At 43.7% G+C, this 21,600-nt stretch overlaps 2 protein-coding genes across 11 annotated transcripts in view; one reads left to right on the top strand and one right to left on the bottom strand.

Annotated features, from left to right (window-relative positions):
- Nucleotides 1-21,600, top strand: part of LOC308461786 (C-type lectin BpLec-like) — a 64,855-nt gene that overhangs the window by 38,759 nt on the left and 4,496 nt on the right. Inside the window, exons 1-4 of one of the 3 annotated variants that reach the window (XM_080978953.1) lie at nt 18,339-18,356; nt 18,500-18,572; nt 19,059-19,150; nt 20,631-20,771. In XM_080978953.1, coding sequence (XP_080835079.1) covers nt 18,512-18,572; nt 19,059-19,150; nt 20,631-20,771 — 294 coding nt within the window. In that variant the 5' untranslated portion in view covers nt 18,339-18,356; nt 18,500-18,511. Of the gene's footprint in view, nt 1-18,338; nt 18,357-18,499; nt 18,573-18,842; nt 18,925-19,058; nt 19,151-20,630; nt 20,772-21,600 lie in introns of those variants that run through there. The other 2 variants (XM_080978952.1, XM_080978954.1) reach the window with 2 other exon arrangements.
- On the bottom strand, nt 95-21,545 carry LOC308461782 (regenerating islet-derived protein 4-like). Of its 8 annotated transcripts, none has more exons than XM_080978940.1 (8): nt 20,995-21,545; nt 18,530-18,592; nt 8,537-8,613; nt 6,368-6,437; nt 5,454-5,542; nt 3,654-3,794; nt 2,898-3,018; nt 96-901 (listed from the first exon to the last, which is right to left on the bottom strand). In XM_080978940.1, exons 2-8 carry the CDS (start codon nt 18,561-18,563, stop codon nt 828-830), a joined length of 606 nt encoding a protein of 201 aa, XP_080835066.1. In that variant the 5' UTR covers nt 18,564-18,592; nt 20,995-21,545; the 3' UTR covers nt 96-827. The 8 variants fall into 8 exon arrangements, with proteins under 8 accessions (XP_080835073.1, XP_080835066.1, XP_080835069.1 ...); XM_080978941.1 differs by having other exon boundaries at nt 100-895; XM_080978943.1 differs by lacking the exon at nt 18,530-18,592.

Consider the following 21,600-nt stretch of genomic DNA (forward strand, 5'->3'; position numbering starts at 1 on the left):
TGCATACTAGATGCACTTTGGTTTGATAAAACATTGGGGCTGTTCCATATAAATCTCTTCCTAGATCTGGCCGTGCAAAAATGTGGCTATAGAAGACTGGTTATCCCACACTGTGAGGACTCTCCTAATAACTCAGCACCCTTAACGAAGTGCATTTCCCAGAATTCTTTGGACGAAGCTATAACTGTGATGTAAAGAGTGCTTTAAATGTATGGTGTTGAAGTGACCTTGGTGTCAGATGTCAATGTCTGTGGTATAGTGTGTATGCCACAGAGGACAGGAAATTGCATAGGTGCAGCTGGCAATGTAGGGTTGCTTCAATCGAAGCAACATGTAGTGAAATGTTCTCTTGTACTTTCACACTTATGAAAGGAGACCCTTGCAGTCCACCTTAGGTGTTCCAAGATAAATCTCCAGCATCTACAGGTGGGACAGAGAATGTCCCCTGTCTGAATGAACCTGGAAATCCACTGCCATTCAATGTGCCTATTATTGAGTTAGATGGACCTATGGTCTGACTTGGTATAAGCCAACTTCCTATATCTTTCTTGGATGATCATCTTAGAGCAGTCTGAGTGGATTGCAAAGGACAGAAACACACCAGGAAATATGTGCATCCAAGAGAATTTATTAAGTTCATAGTGGGGTATAGGCACAAGAAAAATTTGTGGAGAAGAGGGGAACCAAAGTGGCAGCTCTTCAGTTATGGTCATTTTTAAAGTGATGAATGAGAACCCCTCTTTCACTCTGAGGACTGGAAGAGGAGGTACTGAGATCAGAAAGATTTCCAGCGGGCTAGAGTCCAGCGAAGGGAACTACAATCTTCTTTAGGGTGATTGTTTACAGAGAAAGGCATTTTTCTCTTTACAGGTAACAGCATCCCACTTCTCAAAATCTAAAACTCAAAAGACATGGCACAAATTATTTCTTGTTGCTCATTATTTAACGACCTGTTCCATGTGGTCTAGAGCAAACAGGAAGATTCAGATCCATCCAGGAGGCCCACCTTCTGTAGGTCACTTGAAGTGGGTGCCCCACCTGTTGATCTCCAGACATCAAACTCGAAGTGTACTCCTGATCCTAAATATGCAACTAAATTCAGCGTTGTTTTTTTGAATATTGCACCTTTTTTATATCACTGTTCAGGGAAACAGAAAAAGGCACCAAATTCAAAAACTGCAAATGTTTGCTGCAATGGAAGAACTGGGAGCCCAATTGGTTTGTTTCAGTGTTTAGAATGAACTACCGGTAGATCAATTGAACAAAGTTCAATGAATTATTTCAAAAATCTCTGAACTGCACCTAAATTCCCATAATCCCCGCACCTGAATTTCCATAATTAAGTTCATTTTGAGGCAGAATTTTGTAACATTTCTAATTTATCTTCAAGTTCACTCCTCCTTTCCCCACCCTATCAGTCTCTTAGCTTTCAGTTTAAAAAAAAGTCAGACAGACATCTGGAAAAAAGTTAGAAAGTGAAATGTGGAGACAATGTTCTAAGGAGGTGCTGCTGTTACTAAGGACACCAGTAAATTAATCAAAGTTGATATGCAGTCAAAAAGGAGGAGTGTAAGACATTTCCTGTATCTTCCCTGCTGAGGATATTTGCTGTCTTCCAGCAGGAGCAGCTTTCAGCAAGAAGTACAGACCAATGAACAAAGTAAATTATGTTTCATGCCTTATACTGTGTGGTTTTTCTAGTATGGAAATGTTTAACCTGTTGACATTTTGCCTGTGAGACATCTTATTTCGTGTATGTGGCTCCTGATTTACCTTTTTACTTTATAACATTCTGAACACTAAAAAAAATAGCTGAGGGTGAACTATTTATGAACTGCAAAGTTGATTTGGATGAACTTGAACTGAACTAGTTTGTTGTGCAAAAGAATGAAACTGAACAAGAACTAGTTCCTTTTAAAAAATGAAGTTTCCAATCACTGGTTTGCTTATAATTCTTCCTTCAGAGCCTCAACTTGAATCCAAGTTTTCCTTCAATGCCTGACATACGATATCAGGCCCATGAAAAGCAGGCATGGTTTACACCAAAGAGCCTGGCCAGGGCAAACTCCAAGGCCTGGAAGGACTAATTAGACTTCCAGGCGAAACCTTCCCCACCCCTGGTCTGGAGGAAGTAAGTTTCTTAGAATCTCAGTTTTCATTTATGAAAAGCAAAAGCTTCTAGCCCTCATGGCTGAAATTAGTTTTGTAAAGGAAAAATAATATAGAAATCATGCTGAGTTTCAGAAGCTCCCGATTATACAATTTTGGCACCCTTTACTTAAGACTTTCCCCAGTTTCCCCACATTTGGCCCTAACAATTTCTTAAAGGAATACACTAGAAAAAAATATAATGTAACCCAGACTTTAGCAACCAATGCTTTCAAAATGTGTAGTAATCCTACACTATATTATGCAGATTGGCTGTAGCCGAAGCCTTCAGCTCCTAGTGTATTTGGAGGTAATCCTAAATGTTGAACAACTGGACAACTGCTCATCTGTCAACAGTGCAACCTACTTGTGATCCTTGCTGCAAATAAACACCTGGCTAAGGGTTGTCACCAGCTTAGTTGCATTCAGAATTAACCACCGAAATCAATGGGCCTTTGTGACTACCAGCTTGTCTTTTAATTTTAATGTGCATATTTCTATTATGATTTAGTCTAGGGTTTCCGAAACTTGGGTCTCCAGCTGTTGTTGGATTACAACTCCCATCATCCCTAGCTAGCAGGACGTCAGGGACGGTGGGAGTTGTAGTCCAAAAACAGCTGCAAACCCAAGTTTGGGAAACCCTGATTTAGACAGAAACAACCCTAAGAAAAGTTTGGAACTGATGGAGAAAGCAGGAGGTAGTGGAGAATCCAAAACCTTTTATCTGTTCCTGCAAATGGCTTGCTTACCTTTCTGTTCCCTCAGCTCTACACAAAACTTATTTGCAGCTGGAGCAAACAGGCCTGGCTGATTTGCATTCCAGCTTGCGAAATTGAAGGGAGAATTATCAGCCCACTTCCACTTCCTGTTCTGCAGGAATGAGACAGAAGAGATTGTGTGATTAAAGAAGAGAGTAAAGGTAAAGGTAAAGGTACCCCTGCCCGTACGGGCCAGTCGTGTCCAACTCTAGGGTTGTGCGCCCATCTCACTTAAGAGGCCGGGGGCCAGCGCTGTCCGGAGACACTTCCGGGTCACGTGGCCAGCGTGACGAAGCTGCTCTGGCAAGCCAGCACCAGCGCAGCACACGGAAACGCCGTTTACCTTCCCGCTATAAAGCGGTACCTATTTATCTACTTGCACTTAGGGGTGCTTTCGAACTGCTAGGTGGGCAGGAGCTGGAACCGAAAGACGGGAGCTCACCCCACCACGGGGATTCGAACCGCCGACCATACGATCAGCAAGCCCTAGGCACTGAGGTTTTACCCACAGCGCCACCCGCGTCCCATAAGAAGAGAGTAGCCCATCACAAAAATGGGAGAGTTTGACCAACTGGAAATTACTGTTTGTTATGGCAGAGACATTTGAGGAGAACCCCCATCCCACCATAGAAAATAAAGGATAATTTGTGTATGGAGTTCAGACTAGGAAATTGTTGAGATAATTGCATTGCTAAAGAGCCCCATCTCTGATGACAACCAGGAACAAGCTATGTGAAAGCAGCTCACTTGCAAAGGATCATAGAGTCCAATCCAGACATCTGTGCGTGTTTTCTGTTGTGCTAAGATGTACTTGGCTACAATGGAACATTCTTTCTGATTGAGGATGGAGGCAAGATGGACCCCACGGCCATAGCTCTGGCAGTCAACCTAAAAATGGAAAAGGAATTAGAGAAGCTTTGCTACCATTATCATATCTCACCAGTAAGATTATTGCAGAGTTGGAGCTTGCCAGTGTCAGATCAATTTCCTTGCATCGAAGTTTTTAATATTTTCTGAATTAGACTTTCTTGAGTATTTTTAAGATGAACAGGTCTTCCCGGAATATTATAAGGCAATGCTGTCCCATACTAACTTGTGTGATACAATGTTATTGAGCCTGTCAGTATTTTGCTGGAGGAATTTAAGCACATACCAGAAAATGTGACGTTTGCACAATTAGAGTGCTTTAATTAGAGTGCCTCGTACCTACGGGACCGCCTCTCCTGGTATGCCCCACAGAGAAACCTACGGTCTGCAAATAATAACATCCTCAAGGTCCCAGGCCTCAGAGAGGTTAGGCTGGCCTCAACTAGAGCCAGGGCCTTCTCGGCTGCGGCTCCAATCTGGTGGAATGCTCTGTCACAAGAGACTAGGGCCCTGCGGGACTTGACATCTTTCCGCAGGGCCTGCAAGACAGAGTTGTTCCGCCAGGCCTTTGATCAGGGCGCAGCCTGACTCCCTCCTCTGGCAACCTGCACAGAACTTTGCTTAATTGGTTGCCATCAATTTGATTTAATTAATTTTTATAATGAAATATTTTTAGATTGTGTGATTATTTGATTTTTTTATTATTTGATTGTTGTTAGCCGCCCTGAGCCCGGCTTCGGCTGGGGAGGGCGGGATATAAATAAAATTTATTTATTATTATTATTATTATTAAAGCATCATCGTGGCACAATAAATCTACTTCTAAAAAGAAACAAAAAAGAATTGTGGCTAGGAAAGTGATGGGGAAGTAGATTGAAAAATATGGGATCTTTGGAAGATGTATAAACACTCCCACAAGCAACTCAGGATGAATATTCAGTGTTCTATAATCTCCCTGCAAACAAATCAGAATGAATGGGTGAAAAATATGCAACCCACCCCTCATGCAAACTGCAAGAGAATCAGGATGAATACCCAATGGATAGGTCATCTGGAAGAGCCTTAAATTTGTCTTTGTACAACCCCAGATTCAGAAGCATCTTTATTTGCAATTTTACAAACATTTCAGGGAAAGAGAACATATGGTTGGATATATACAATGAAACTTGACCTTGAGGGATTGGCTTTGGAATGTCTGCTCAGTAGAAGAGCAACGTGGGGGCAGTCCGCCCCAGGTGTCATCCTGAGGGGGGTGACATTCGGTGTGTCAAGCCTCCTCCAACTCCTGAGCTGTTAATATGAAGGGGGAAGACCGCCAGCAAAGTGGCACAGCTCTCCCCCTTCCCTCGACGGCTCGGGGGAGAGTCACGGGTTGGCGGCTAGCCCCTGAGCATGGCTAGCCCCCTGGGATGCACATGGCTAGCCCCACCCCCGGGTGCACAGCATGTGTGCCACTCCAGGTGCCAGAGCACCTAGCTCCGCCTCTGTGTCTGCTTTGTTTCTGCTTGAGCTCTGCAACTCAGATGATCAGACTCCATCTAACCAGCTGAGTTCCCTTCCTTTTGTGGTCAGCCCTCTTTTGTTAATTGAAAAGTATCGGCTAGATATTGTCATGGGACTGCCCGTGCTGATTGCCTTTCTCATTGTATTATGCCTTGGTTGGTGAGAAACTCCTCTTACCTCAGCATCAGCCCATGTCATCATCTTTTCAATATATGCATAGCAGTTGCCCTGATTTTCCAGCCATCCATTAGGACAGGTAGCCTTGGCTGTTTTAGAGAGAAGGAAATGAGGGGAAATAAGGGATTAAAACAGTAAGCAGGTTGTTCTGAGTGTGACATTACGTATACCATTGGTGATTCCATTTAGAAAGCACAAGTTATTTAGAAACCAGTGACTAGAGATCTTGTTAATATTAGAAGTTTAATTTGCATAAAATGTATGCATTGAAGTTTAAACGTCTGTAAATGTTTGCATTTGCAAAGCAGGGAAGTTTGCATTAAGCTAGAGATTTCACTCTAGCTGAAAGCAGAATGCTGGTGTTTTTCCATTTAAGAGGGTTTGGCTTACCTGATCACTCTTCTCTGGAAACCCAAGTAGATCCCTCATCAGCAGGAAGTTGAAACCTGAGAAACTCAGTATCTTTGTGTTGTGGGAAGCCAGCAGAGAGATTGCCAGCTCAGCGTGTTGGGAGAAGGAACCTCCACCATAATGGAGTATGTCTCTGAGATTGGACTGTATTAAAGGATTTAAAAAACTGAACTGCATTGCTGCTACTTGAGTGCAATGTGTAACTGTATTTTTGTTCTTTGTAACATTTATATGCCACTAGTTTTTAGACTGCTCTGCAGCAAAGCTTTGAAACTAATTCTTGGGATGGAAAGCTCATTTATTTCTGCACAAGGTCCAGATCAGGGATTCCGCTGACCAACTCCAATAAATTATGTCTAATTTAAACTCTCCTGCTTCCGTGTTCTAATAGGCTTAGCTGGGTTGCCATCTCTTGAAAATCCACTAAGTACTTTAATTCTCATGACTGCTTATTTTCAGTGAAGATTTCTGGGAAATTCTCAGGTGTTTGCTAAACTGCTCACCAGGACTGGAGACCAGGATTCCAAGAAGGCAAAGGCTGAAGTAGGTGACAAATCCCATCTTCTGACTGACCTTTTGGAAAAGAGGAATGTACAGTCAATTCAAGCAGTGTGTTGTCAATTTTGCCATTCAGCCAATGTGGGAAGGAAGGAAGGAAGGAAGGAAGGAAGGAAGGAAGGAAGGAAGGAAGGAAGGAGAGATAAATATTTTATATCCTATAATCACATTTCTCCTTTATTTGAACTTCCATGAACTGAGAAGCTTAAAGAAAGAAAAGAAAACCTGAACTTAACAGAATGTTAAGATCTGGAAAGACCAACTTGAAGACCAACTGCTCAGGGCAGGAATCTACACCATCTCTGATTGTCCCCAGCAGATAATATTCCAGCCTCTGCTTATATACCTATGCATTTTGCTCCATTGTCGAAGAACTCATACCTTTGTGGATTGTCTCCTATTCTTCAGCTAAAATCTACTCGCCTGAAATTTCCACCCATTTAGCTTTGTCCTATGGTGCAAGGGAGAACAAGTCTGCTCTATCTTTCTTGAGACAGCCCTTCAGATATTTGAACGCTGCTATGCTTAATCTCTTTAATCTTCATTTATGGGGGGAACACCTGAGTTGACATAGTTATGTCCTGTTTTCGAAGAAAAACTAAGATCATGTCAGCGTGTGGATGTATGAGAGGGTTTTTTTAATCCAAACTGGAAGGAAAATGTTGCATTGTTATTATTATTATTATTATTATTATTATTATTATTATTATTATTAAAATGTAGTGCCACAAGGAGGAATGCATGCTGGCAATCTTGTAAGGCCATTTCACCCATTACACAGTAGCAAACCCAGCAAAGGGAAAGCCCTAGGTTGTCCCTCAATGGGGTATTTTTCTCTATAATATGTATATCCTGAATGCAACCCATGATCAGAGGGGAAATCAGAGAGACCAAGTCTACTATGTCTACCTGTCAGGTTTCAGGGAATCCGATCCCCCCTCCCTCATGGCTGGCTGCCAGAAATGGGAAAACAAGGTGTTCTTACCAAGATAATTTATTCAATATTCACAGAGACATAGGATGTCGCCTCTCAGATAATGGTGTTGCTCCAAATAAGTCCCACCCCTCCGTCTCTCCTATTATACATCATTCCTACATCAGCTAATCTGTGTGTTCTGCCTCTGAGCTTTCTGTTCTCCTACTCTCAATGCCCACCAGGACCTGAGAGGGGAGTTCAGGAATGCTTCCTAAAGACACTGAGTCTGTCAGCTGTCTCTCCCCTAGTTCTTTTTCCTCCTCCTGCTTGTCATCCAGTATCTCCCAGCTTCTCCCCTCTGCAGCCTCCGAATTATTACCTTCTGCAAACCACTGTTCTAAATCTATGCTGTCTCCTCTTTGAAGGGCAGAAGAAGGGGGGAGCGGTCTCCACCATTCCTCCTCAGTCCAGTCTCCTAGGACCTCCCTGACTCCAACAAGACTGTGTCCAGAGGTGATCATCTGTGCTCTCCCCCTTTACATTTTCTATCACTTAATCATTGTCATGAGGGCAACCTGGGATCAAAGGGGCAATGCACATACACCAAGGCCAGATGGTACACCAGTCTTCAGAATTTTTTTATTAATTCAATCTATCTAGGAGCTCTCAAACATTTATCACATTCACACATGCTCTGTAGGGATATATATTTACCAAAGACTGCTGCTCTGTCTGATTAGATGGCTGTCAATGGACAGGTCCTCCAGGTGTTGCTACAAAGGTCTTCGACCTAAAACGGGTCTGTCTCCAGAGTTCTTATACTCTCTGCTCAATCTCTTATTATGTGCCAGGTGGATGAATATGTTGATTGCAGAGCTTTTGGATTATGTGCCCCTTTTCTGGCAGTGTGATCCATCTCTATCCTTGTCCCCGTGTCTCTAGCAAAAAGGACACAATGGTCCTGCAATGTGACATTTCTTCTTCCAAGGTATATTGTTCCTTAAAAGAAAGTCCTGGTGATCTGCAATAGCCATCAGTCACCAGGACTTGCTGTTCCTCTTTGGCAACCTTGCAGGTATTGACTTTTCATTCCAAACATCCATCTATCCTTCTCTCATTCATACAAGTTGCAATGAATTACATTAAAAATAATTCATGTGATAAGTGTAGTGGAGACTTGTTATTTTGAAAATAATACCTGGTATGGTGTGCGACAATCCTCTTTTTGATCCTGAAATGTTCTTCCAGGTGAAAACCAAGGCCGAGGCATCATTTCTGAAAAATAAAGTATTGATTGAATCTACTCAGGAGCTCTCAATCATACCACATGTTCACACATGTTCTGTGGGGATATAGTACCCAAGGAGAGTTGTTATGTGTATGACTGCATTCCCAAGGCAATTTATTCCATTTCCCTGACCATTTGCTAACTGTTAACTTGTACGTTACATTCAAGCATTTGCAAGCTTCTGGAAATCTAGTGGAATAAACCACAAGTTTAGCATTTATTTTTGTGCTATTTCCTTCGAGGGGGGGAAATATATGTTTGCAAGCCTGGAATCCACTTGCAAGTCTGGAAGTCTGTATAGGACTATGCACCACCTGAGGCCATGCAAGTTGCTCCACAAGTGCCTTTCACAAAAGAAAGATGTTTGCAGAACATCACACACACAAACACACACACCAGTTTGGTCAATGGGCATAGATGTAGCTCCACTATACCCTTTCTTTTAGAAAAACTGCTTGCAGAGCACTACTGGTGTGAATAAAATTTAGCTGGACATATCAGTATACAGTGTGGTGTAGTGGTTAAGAGCAGTAGTCTTGTAATCTGGGGAACCGGGTTCGTGTCCCCGCTCCTCCACATGCAGCTGCTGGGTGACCTTGAGCTAGTCGCACTTCTCTGAGGTCTCTCAGCCTCACTCACCTCACAGAGTGTTTGTTGTGGGGGAGGAAGGGAAAGGAGATTGTTAACCGCTTTGAGACTCCTTCGGGTAGTGATAAAGCGGATATCAAATCCAAACTCCTCTTCTTCTTCTACAGATGCATGAGCACATGACAACTGCAGATGCATGAGCACATGTAGCACTGGCCTTTTGATCAGTAAAAATAATGAAATAAACCCCTTGTGTTCAGGCTGCCCAAGTAGATTCCCAGTCTAATAGCACAGAGGGTTGTTAGACTGATCTTTGGGCTGCTTGTGCAAAGGTCTTCAACCTCAAATGGATCTGTCCCTGAGGTTCTTACACTTAGTCTCGTACCATGTGACAAGCAGACTGATACAGTGTATTGTATATCTTTTGAATACACAAATGGCTACACAAATTAAAGATAATCATCTCTGGCCTTGTCTCGGTGTCTCTGTCTCTAGGCAAAAGGACACCATGTGGTCCTGCAACGTGGCATTTCTCCTTCCAAGGAATATTGTTTCTTAAAACAAAGTCCTGGTTCTTTGAGATGGCCATCAGTCACTGGGACTTGCTTCTTCTCTTTGGCAACTTTGCGGAGCTTGACCTTTCAAATATCACCTCATTCTCTTGCCATTTATACTCAGTTTATACCTGAGTATGTTAAAATTAGTATCATTATCAAGACAACAAGCATATATCCACCAAATCTTCAGACTCGTTTTGCAAAATAGCATCTGACTTATTATGGTGTGTGACATGTATGCACCTCGGTACAAGTCATAGGTAGGGATGGAGTGGCTATACTACTGATTTTTGTTGTTCTGGGTATGATATGTGATGCTACCTCTTCATTTCTATTTATCAGGACAGCTAGATGGAACTTCCGTCTTAAGGGTCAGTAGACTTCTGATTACAAGTGAGATCCTCCTCCCCAGTGCTATTTTTCTTGAAAAAGAGGTGCTGGAACTCACCACAAACACCTCCCTTGCTCTCTTATAATGGCAATGGCACCCATCTGAGAGGTGCCGGAACTGAGTTCTGGTGAGTTCTGGCTGGAAGAAAGCCCTGCTCTTGCCCACTCCACAAAGACACACAGAGAATTCAAATCTCCATTTTTAGAGACAGTATATATCTCATTGCCAAAAAAGAAGAGGAAAAATTTGGACTCTCTTCTGGTCAGAGTTCAGGGGTTGCCAATGTGGTGCTCAGAGGCACCAGTTGCCTGCCAATGCCTTTTCTGTTATGTCATGCCCCTCATAGCAGCCATTTTGTGTTTGTACTGTTTTATTGTTGTTAGCCACCCTGAGCCCGGCTTCGGCTGGGGAGGGCGGAATATAAATAGTTTTTATTATTATTATTATTATACCTTTCCAGTGCTATTTCTCTAGAAAAAGAGGTGCCAAAACTCACTATGAATGCCTCCATTGTTCTCCTATAATGGGGAAGGGCACCCACCTAAGAGGTGCCGGAACTCCGTTCCAGTGAGTTCTGGCTGAAAAAAAGCCATGCCTTTATCAGCCATTTTGTGTTACATCACATGCAGCTCAGCAGCCATTTTGTGACTGGCACCCATGGCCCTATCTCATAATTACAGATATGTCCAGTAAGCCAAAAATGTTGGTGGCCCCAACTTAGTCTATTAAAGGCACCAGCAGTTCCCGGGATTCTTTATAGGAAGCCATGACTACTAAAGTTGTATAAGAGTGCTTTAAATGTGCGGTGCGGCTCTGACTTTAGTCTAGGCAGGCTAGAAATCTTCGTGTTTTGTTAGACCAAATGGAAAAAGAGCGAAGTCCCAACCAAAGAAGAATAGCAACTTAAACTGATGGAATATGCACAGCTTACAGATTTAACATATAGAATAAGAGGAGGAGGAGGAGGAGGAGGAGGAGGAGGAGAAGAAGAAGAAGAAGAAGAAGAAGAAGAAGAAGAAGAAGAAGAAGAAGAAGAAGAAGAAAAGAATTTATTTATTTATACCCTGTCTAGGCTGAGCAGCTTTCAACAGAGCATTAAAAACAGAATAAAACTTCAAACATACATACATTTAAAGAAGATTGGGAAATGTTTATTGAATATATGGGTGAAAATTGTGTGCACTTAAAAACGCTGGTAGAATTAAGGTAAATTCAACAGTGTAGATAAGTTTTGATTTCTGCACTAATGGAATACTGAATGGTTATCTTATGTAAAAGGGATTTATTGTAAGCAAACTGAACCAGGGAAAGAGAAGAAGGGAAGTCATTGATTTAAGGTTTCTTAAATGAATATTCCAAAATGTGTGTGTGTGTGTGTGTGTGTGTGTGTGTGTGTGTGTGAAATCCCAGAACTGTCTAATTCAAGTATACAACTCCCCTACCTGCCCCGCCCTCACTGAAACTCACAACAATATTTTTCCTAATGAAAGGCTAAATGACACAGCAGAAGTCCTTGAATGATTTAGGACAAATGGCACTCCTTGTAAGAACATGGTGTTTGAACAGTATATTCCTTTTGGAACCATGCAGAGCTACAGTACATTGAGATACCATTGAACAGTTTGTCTCTGAACTCAAACTCAAAGATAGTAATTGTGGAATTGGCTCTGCAGAGACATCTGAGGGGAATGATCAGATTCTCCATCAAGTTATGGAGGCAGTCCATACTACGAACATCACGTTTAAAAAGGGTGAGATTCAGTCCAAACCTGAATCTGTGCAGTGCATGGGCCAGACAGTGACTGCAGCCATACAGCCAGAAGGGTAAGCTACTATGCAGGAAGTAATAAAACAAGATTTCCATCTTAAAGCAGGGGAAGCGCTCATAAAGCATGGATGGCCACAGTATCTGAGAGATGTGTCCTTGCTGCAAAAACCCTTTTAGCATGTAAATGACTCCTTATGTTGTCTAGAAGTTAGGTAACTGTTCTCTGTGCTGGCCACATGACCCGGAAAGCTGTCTGTGGACAAACGCTCCCTCTGTCTGAAAAGCAAAGGTAAAGGAAAAGGACCCCTGGACAGTTATGTCCAGTCAAAGGCGACTATGGGGTTGCGGCGCTCATCTCGCTTTCTGGCCGAGGGAGCGGCATTTGTCCGCAGACAGCTTTCCAGGTCATGTGGCCAGCATGACTAAACTGCTTCTGGCACAACAGAACACTGTGACAAAACCAGAGCGCACGGAAACACTGTTTACCTTCCCGCTGTAATGGTACCTATTTATCTACTTGTACTGGTGTGCTTTTGAACTGCTAGGTTGACAGAAGCTGGGGCAGAGCAACGGGAGCTCACTCTGTCATGGGGATTTAAACCGCCAACCTTCCGATCGGCAAGCCCAAGAGGCTCCGTGGTTTAGACCACAGGCTCCCTCAGCCTGAAAGCAAGATAAGCGCCGCAACCCCATAGTCCGCTTTGACTGGACTTAACCTCCCAGGGATCCTTTACCTTACCTTTACCTAGAAGTAAACTTTTATTTGGGAGACAGAGTGTCTCAAAGACAGAGTATCCTCTTGCAACTTATGACTCATCAGGACATTCAGATAACTAAAGCTAGAGCAAGAGGATTGATATGCAAGCTGGCATATCCAGTGATAATTAGAAGGTGGGTGGAAGTTGTTGCGCTTGTGCTAGGCTTGCTTTGAGTAATCAAAGGGAACCACATAAACCACAGGTGGTTTCTGAATTACCATGGAATATGTTGGGTGTAGATGCACTCGAACATGGCTCTCCCCCTTTTCTTCTTGAGGTTGATGTTTTTCAATATTGAGAAACATCGAGGCTGCCTTGGAAGATGGCAGTAACTGTGACTGTTAAGTTTAAAGTCAGATTACCAGATTTTTTTCCCAATGAATCCAGGGACACTTTTCAGCTTCCTACTAAATAGGTGGATTTTGTCAGGGGACTGATTTGTAAATCCGGGGACTGTCCCTGGGAAACGGGGACATCTGGAAACCTTAGTTTAAAGCTATGTTCATGGGTCATGGAATTCCTGGGATAGCTGTGTGTGATAATATGCCCTTCACTAAGAGTGTCGACTGTTTGCTCATGATTGGGGGTTTTGAACACAGCTTTAGAAGCTGTTCATCTGGTGGCAATTTCGTTTTTCAACAAAACCAAGCAACTGAGACTGCTAGAAACTTGAGATGGTGACCGGCCAGTCAAGTCCACCCAAGCTAGGGCTGGGGGCTCTTCTCCTTACAAAGCATATTAAGGGAGTTCGCTTTATCCATCTACGCTACCCAATGCCCTTTCTACCACAAGAGTGTTTGCTGCCCATCCCAGCTACCTTTAAAAGGACCAGCTGCTGCCTTGCCCGGCCTCCTTCCTCCTTTTCCTCATGTAGAGGAGACTTACCCATTTCTCCCTCCCTTCCTCGGTTTAGAGGCTCTCTCTGGGGCTTGTAGTCGCCACCGGTTATCAGAGCCAGAAAGGAATTTAACTCCCAACAACAGTTGCCTCTAGGCTGAAAATTTTTTTGCTATTCTTTCAGTGAGTAGCAGGAGTTTTACTAGATCACCCTTGTTCTTTGTCAGAACTTGGTGGAAACTGCTGGGTAGACAGCTAAAGGGCAACCCCTTTAAGAGGCCTTGAGAGGTGAACAACCCCTGGTTTTAGCTTGGACTGGGCTGGGCTGGGCTGGTCGCTTGGCCACCTCAAATTTCCAGCACTCCCAGTCACTTGCTTTTATACCATTCCTGGGCCCTTAATGCTGGATAATGTTCCCAAGGAATGTCCTGGAAGGTGTGCCAGGAAACCCAGCAAGATGGGCAGGGTATAAACAAAATTAGTAGTTGTATAGTCATCGTTGTAGTAGCCTTGGTTTCTGCCCTCATTTAGACCATTATATGGGCTGCCAATGACTACACAGCAACATTATGTTCATGTTTTAAGTATTTTTTAAGAAGTGCTTGTACTCAAAACCCTTTGCAGTTGTTTTTCAGGTGTGAATTTCTTTGGAAATTGGGCATATAGTTCTTGGGGAGTAGATAACAGCAATGTCAGTTCTTTCCCAGTCCTAACTGGAGATGCCAGGAATTGAACCTTCTGCATGGAAGACACATGCTCTGCCACTGAACTACTGTCCTTTGTAGGCATGGGGAGAGACAGAGAAATGCGGTGGGATTAAATTTGGATTGTGGGTGGAAGAAAATGAATTTTGAGCTGGGTAAGAGGCATGGAGAAGGAGAAAGCCCCAGTTTCCAGTTTTAAAGTAATCTTTACTTTAAAGTTCTGGTATCTCAGTAAGATAAGCAAGATGAGAGTTTGGTAATGTCTCCCTGAAGCCATCCTGGTATAGCAACAATGCTTGCTCTCGCACAGAGATGAAGAAGCCGTAGAAAGCAAGAAAATGAACAGGGTGCCTCTAACGTTTCTTTGTCACTAGGTGGCAGCAGAAAGCAAGGATTGAATTCTGTGTTGGTTGGGGAATCATCAAGAATGTTGATCAGTATACAAATATGAAAAGTTGCATTTCCACAAATAAGTGCTGTGCTTGGTTCATTTCATTCACAAAACCAGGTTTTTAAAACCAATTTCTCTATTTATGAAAACAAATGGACTGACATTTATTTTTATTTTTGCATGCCGCATCAGAGACAATAAAGTCAAGACTGGAAGTGGGGGGTATTTACATTTTAGACCAGGAGTGGGGGGGTGTTTTATCAGCCTAGGGGGCCACCGTTCCTTCTGTTCAAGCTTCCAGGGGCTCCTTGCCAGCAGTGGGCATAGCAACAAATAAAAATCTTATCTTTGTGTTGTAGGTTATTTTCTACACACTCGTTGTTGTTGTTGTTTAGTCGTTTAGTCGTGTCCGACTCTTCGTGACCCCATGGACCAGAGCACGCCAGACACTCCTGTCTTCCACTGCCTCCCGCAGTTTGGTCAGACTCATGTTTGTAGCTTCGAGAACACTGTCCAACCATCTTGTCCTCTGTCGTCCCCTTCTCCTTGTGCCCTCCATCTTTCCCAACATCAGGGTCTTTTCTAGGGAATCTTCTCTTCTCATGAGGTGGCCAAAGTATTGGAGCCTCAGCTTCAGGTTCTGTCCTTCCAGTGAGCACTCAGGGCTGATTTCCTTAAGAATGGAGAGGCTTGATCTTCTAGCAGTCCATGGGACTCTCAAGAGTCTCCTCCAGCACCATAATTCAAAAGCATCAATTCTTAGGCAATCAGCCTTCTTTATCGTCCAGCTCTCACTTCCATACATCACTACTAGGAAAACCATAGCTTTAACTATACAGACCTTTGTTGGCAAGGTGATGTCTCTGCTTTTTAGGTCTCTCCATTTTATCCATAATATCTTCTACATTACAAGTGTTATTGCAATCCTGCTAATGTTTTTATCTGCTTACAGTGGTCTCTTAAGTAAATTAAAATTCCCCTCCATTCTTTATTGAAGTTTTGGTATTCTTAGTTCCTGAGCTTTCTGGTCAGTTTTGCCATTCTTCTCTGGTAGGGACTTTGTCTTCTTTCCATCTCTGGGCTAGTAGCATCCGTGTGGCTGTTGTTGCATACATAAAAAGTCTTTCCTGCTCCTTTGAAATATCAGCACCTACAATTCCTAATAAAAAAGCTTCTGGTTGTTGTTGTTGTTTTAATAAAAGTTATTTTAAAAAGCCATAGGTGTTTTCCAATCTATGCACTGAGCATTGATCCCTCAGGAAAAGTAGCCGCAAAAAGTTCAGGCTTAAAATTGTTGCACACCACTCTACTCTCCAAGCAGTGTGAGGTTCCAGGAGTTAATAATAATAAGGGCAAGCTAGCAGAGATAAGAACTATTTGCAACAGAAGTAGCGGACAGAGGCATATGTAAGCATATTTACAAGCATTTATTCAGCATCAGGACAAAGGAAAAAACATGTCTGCTTCCCTTTGTGTCCAAGCAAACAGCATAGGCAAAAGCTATATACAAGGGAAGTTCCCAGCAGACTGTGCTGGAAGTAAACAGGCATGTGACATACAACAACTCTACATGCCTGTTCTAAAGGTGGAACGAAACTATATCCTAGCAGTGACCACTGAGAAGGCCTGGGATGCTGCATTGTTCATTCGACCAGTCCATATATGGGTAAATGGTTCATCTTTCTTCCTGCCTTTCCATGCCCTGCCCTAGCCCAGCTCTATATAAGAATGAGCCCAGCAGCCTGAGACACAGTTGTTCTGTGTATGACTGCATTCCCAAGGCAGTTTATTCCATTTTCCTGACCATTTGCTAACTATTAACTTGTACGTTGTTGCCCTTCATTGGCTCCAATGGAGGGGGAGAATTAGTTACACCATTTGCAGGCAGGTGCTGATGATGTCCCGCCCCTGGGGCCTCTTGCATATATCAATAAGACTGGATCAAGTAAATCCAAAGCAATCTCTGTCCATCCTTTGCCTGTTTCTGGGGCTACCACCAGGGAATTACCTTTTGCTTCCTGAGCTCCCTGTTCCCTTCTGCCAACAAAGATCTTCTCTTCCAGAACAGAGTGTCAGGGACTGGGCAAAGGAGGAGGAGGGGTGGAGACCACCTTCCCATCCTGTCCATTCCAGGGAGGAGGAGGAGGAGGGAGACAATATAGATTTCCAATAGTGGTTTGTGGGAGGTCAGAGCTCCGAACCAGAGGGGGAAAGTTGGGAAATAATGGGAGAAGAGGAGCAGGCAGAGCCAGAGCAGTAGCTGGCTGACACGTTGTCATTAGACAGCAGTCCAGATCCACCACCTCCCAGAACCAGGCAGGCCTTAAAAGTGGGAGAACAAAGAGCTCGAAGGACAGAGGACAGTTAGTGGCACCTGTAGAGAAGAAGAAGATGATGATGAATGAGGAAGTGGGAGAGAAGGAGGTGGAGATTCATTCAGGACAACTCCATTATCCAAGAGGCTCTCTCTGTAAAGTTTGAAATAAAAAAGGACTGTAAGAAACTTTTCCTTGCCTTTATACTTTTCTGGGCAACTAGCTGGGAGCCACTGACAGCAGCCTGACATAGAGGCACCTCCACTCCTTCTTAACTTTCTTAAGGCAGCCCACCAACCTGAGGGTTATTACAGTGGAACCTCAGCTTACATACGCTTCAAGTTACATACGCTTCAGGTTACAGACTCCGCTAACCCAGAAATTGTGCTTCAGGTTAAGAACTTTGCTTCAGGATGAGAACAGGAATTGTGCTCTGGCGGTGCAGCGGCAGTAGGAGGCCCCATTAGCTAAAGTGGTGCTTCAGGTTAAGAACGGTTTCAGGTTAAAAACAGACCTCCAGAACGAATTAGGTACTTAACCCGAGGTACCACTGTATTGTTCTTCCCATAAAACAAAAGAGGGACAAGAGCAACAGATTAACAACTAAAAGGCTTTCCATAAATGTTAATACTGCTTTAGTCTAGAACATCGGAGCCAACTGCTAGGAGCTGAGGCCCCTTCACTCCCCATAAAATATTTGAAGGGGCCAGCCCTCCCCCAGTTGATGGGCACTGCCATTCAAATGGTGTCTGTGTGCTGCGTCTTGTGATCAATTATGGGAGCGGGGCTTACTTGCCTCAATATTTTATTCAAGTTAGCATCCCTGGTCTAGAAACAGTGGAGGCAGGTATGCTAGGACGAATGGGGCACAGCCCCACAAAGCTCCACCTGCCCTCAGAAAGTCCCAGTGTTGTGTGTTCTTTCTTACATCTGTCCTTTCCTTCTACCTGTTGTCCCTGGAGGGGAAAGAGAACAAAACCAGAATTGCTTGGCTCTGCCTGTCATTGACTCTGCCGCCACTTACCATTGGTTTTACTGCCTTCTGCCCTACAAATCCTACCAGTCCCAATGGACACCAGCCTCCACTGGTCCAGAATCCAGGATCTGTGATTCCTCAACAATGGCAAACTCTTTAGGTTCTCCCTTCTTTCCCTAACCTTCTCGTTTTTCTCCATTCTTTTCCTTCTCTTCTCATTTTTTAGAAATTCACATGAAGGAGAATTGTGATGTTAAGAGTATAAAATACTATTTTATTTCTTCCTGCCATCACCACATGGACGAAATGGCAATCAGTGGGGATAGGTGTTGACCTTCCATAAAAGGTCAACCAGAAGATGGAACATGGTCAGCACTAGGTGCCTCTGCACCCGAACCTTATTTGACTCCATGATACTTCAACAATCGCCAACTTTAAGTTTTGGGTTCTCTCTTCTTTCTCTAATCTTCCCATTTATGATTTTAAGAACAGAAAATACCGATTTACTTCTTCCTCCTATCACCACATTTACAATGCCAATAAGTAAGGATAAGTTTTTAATTTGCTGCACATTTCCTTCCACTGAAGGTCAACCAGAAGATGGGGGTTGTCACCTACCTTTTCCTTTTTGGTTTCCTGGTCTCCTATTCATTCCCAGCAGGTGAGTGCTTTAACAATTATCTGGAAATTCCCCAGAAATTTTAATTGGGGTTAAGCATTTATAAAAACAAAACTACTTGTCAGATTTCCAGGTGATGGTAACCCAGCTAAGGCTGTTGGAATAAATAACCAGGCAATGGAAGCAGGTCCATTAGGGTGAATAGGGAACTGGCCTACCAACCTCAGTCTGCTCTGAACCACTCCTCATATTCATATTGACAACCAGTCAGGGAGTGGCGCTGCCTGTCATGGACTCTGGATCCACTTACTGTTTGCCTCCCTGCTTTTGTCCCAATTTCATATTGGTGCCATGGGGTACCAGTCACCAATGGAAGCAGGAATGTTTAAATTAGGTTTGCATTCATTAATCTTAAAATTATCTGTGCAAATTTGTAGGTGAAGTAGGATTCCACATTGAAAATTGCATTCTAACAGCTTTTGTCCCCCTCCCCCATCTTTTTCTTCTTTTACTCCTCTCTCCATATAGTAAAGGCCAGATCCTGTCCCAGGAATTGGCTGAAATCCCAGGGCAGCTGCTATGCATATTTTGACTCTCAGAAAACTTGGTCTGAAGCTGAGGTAAGAAGCTGTTTCTCACCAACCAAGCTGTCACATCAGGTGCTGTCATGGGTTTCAGATGACATTTTTGTGAGGAGGGCTATCAGTGTGAGCTGTTGGGAGACAATACCTGGCAGCATCTTGGTATAATCAAAAGAGAGTTGCTCACCCATTGTGTTCAATTAACCTGTTTCCACAGGAGCCAAGAAAGCTTAATTAACAGTCAGGAGAGATGGCCTGGCAAGAAGGTACCATCTCACAAGTGAAAAGATACAAGCTATCTCTGCCCCTTTGTCCCTCCAGCTTCCATGTGAGCAGGAGGGACCTCAGGGCTCACTCAGCTGGGGGGGGGGAGTGGAGCCTTCCCACCCCCAAGCCAAGAACTGCAAACAAGCTGTGTCATCCTCAGCTCTGCAGGGTGTTGGGATGAAAGTGCCTCATCTCTTGCAATGAGAGCTGTGGCCGTTTCACCCCATGCCTTGAGGGCTGGGGCCAATACAGATTGTTGTTTCAACATCATGGTGTATCGCCAGATTGTGATGTTTGGCTGGTGATACATCATGGTGTTGAAAACCTGACATCACCCAGCTATATACAGTTAAGAACAACTATTTCAAACATTAAGATAATAGTTAAATTCAAGGATAAGCTACCAAACCAGATTAAAACACAGGTCAACATTCCACATGCCTGCATAAAGGTAAAGGGACCCCTGACCATTAGGTCCAGTCGTGACCGACTCTGGGGTTGCGCGCTCATCTCGCTCTATAGGCCGAGGGAGCCGGCGTTTGTCTGCAGACAGCCTCCGGGTCATGTGGCCAGCATGACTAAGCGCTTCTGGCAAACCAGAGCAGCGCACGGAAACGCCGTTTACCTTCCCGCCGGAGCAGTCCTTACTTATCTACTTGCACTTTGACGGGCTTTCGAACTGCTAGGTTGGCAGGAGCAGGGACCAAGCAACAGGAGCTCACCCCGTTGCGGAGATTCGAACCGCTGACCTTCTGATTGGCAAGTCCTAGGCTCTGTGGTTTAACCCACATCGCCACCCGCTTCTGAAAAGAGTGCAGCCAAATCATGACTATGAGCATTCTTCCTGCATTCATCCCAGTTTTTGTGTATGAGCTTCAAGGTGGTTTTCTTGCACCAAGATTGAGTGCTTGAAGCACCTTTAATTGCACTCGTGTGCAGCAGGTCCAGCAGGTTTCTTTAGTTTCCCAGCAGGTCCAGAGGATGGAGAAGGGGCCTGGCTCCACTCACAGCATTTTCTTCACCCCCTTTTCTCTCTTCCTTCCTCAGCTGCTTTAGTTCCCATTTGAAAAACTTCCAACTCTCCACCACTGGTGTTTTATGATTTTTAAATAATAGTTATTACTTATTTGACAAGTTGTGAGCCACTCTGGGAAAGCTTTGGGGGAAAGAGTCTGTGTGTGTGTGTGTGTGTGTGTGTGTGTGTGTGTTAGTAATAGTGGTGGAGCTTATTTACTTGCTTGGCGATTCTCAGAATGAGTGCCTGAGCTTTGGCTGTGGGACCCATCTTGCCTCCATCCTCAATGAGAAAGAGTCAGATGTGGTGGCCTATTATATCTCTACAAACCAGAAAAAGAAAAGTCGGGTTTGGATTGGGCTGCATGATCCCACTGAGGTGAGTTGCCTTTACTTTCTCTATTTCAGGCCATTGTCACTGAGTAATGGCTTCTTAGCATCACCATTCCATCCTTACTCGAATCGTCTCCCCAGATGACTCCAATATGTGACTTTTCCACAATTTTCTAATAGAATCCTCCTCTAATATTGCTGTGGAAGTGGGGAGATGATTAACATATTCAATCCTCCTGGCAAACTGGGAATAATATCCCCTCAATCACCCAAGTTTAGGATGTTCCACCATTCTCCAGCAGAGAGAATGTTCTTTGAGGAAAATAAGTGGCTCACGTAAATGTAAACTAAGCTTTGAATAATAAAGAAAACTGTAACAAAAATACAAAATAAGAGAAACTAAATACAACAACATGAGGCAAGTCTGAGTCAAGAAGCGAGAAGAAGCAGTTGGTCCCTCTTAACTGATATTCTTAACGGAACACAGATACTGATGGGAGGGGCTGATTCCAGAGCAAAACACACAAGCCCCACCCACCAGATACCAAGCACTCTACTATTCAAATTAGGTCCCAGAGTTTTTCTTACAAATACAGTCATACCTTGGTTCTCAAATGCCTTGTGACTCGAATGTTTTGGCTTCCGAACGCCGGAAACCTAGAAGTGAGTTTTTCGGTTTGCAAACGTTCTTTGGAACCCGAAGGTCTGATGTGGCTTCTGATTGAGTGCAGGAAGCTCCTGCAGCCTATGGGAAGTCACGCCTTGGTTTTCAAATGTTTTTGGAAGTCGAACGGACTTCCAGAAAGGATTCCGCTAGAGAACCAAGGTATGACTGTAACTCCATCATAACTGGCAATTGCTTCATAACTGGTCAA

Source organism: Podarcis pityusensis, assembly GCF_964106645.2.
Source record: "Podarcis pityusensis genome assembly, chromosome: 13".
NCBI classification, from domain to species: Eukaryota; Metazoa; Chordata; class Lepidosauria; order Squamata; family Lacertidae; genus Podarcis; species Podarcis pityusensis.

Coding starts and splice junctions, on each gene's coding strand:
- LOC308461782 (XM_080978940.1), bottom strand. CDS start 18,563: ATGAATAGGAGACCAGGAAACCAAAAAGGAAAAG. Junction 8,614..18,529: donor AGGAAACCAAAAAGGAAAAG/GTAGGTGACAAC, acceptor TTTATTTTTCAG/AAATGATGCCTCGGCCTTGG. Junction 5,543..6,367: donor AATCCTGGTCTCCAGTCCTG/GTGAGCAGTTTA, acceptor TCTCTAAAACAG/CCAAGGCTACCTGTCCTAAT.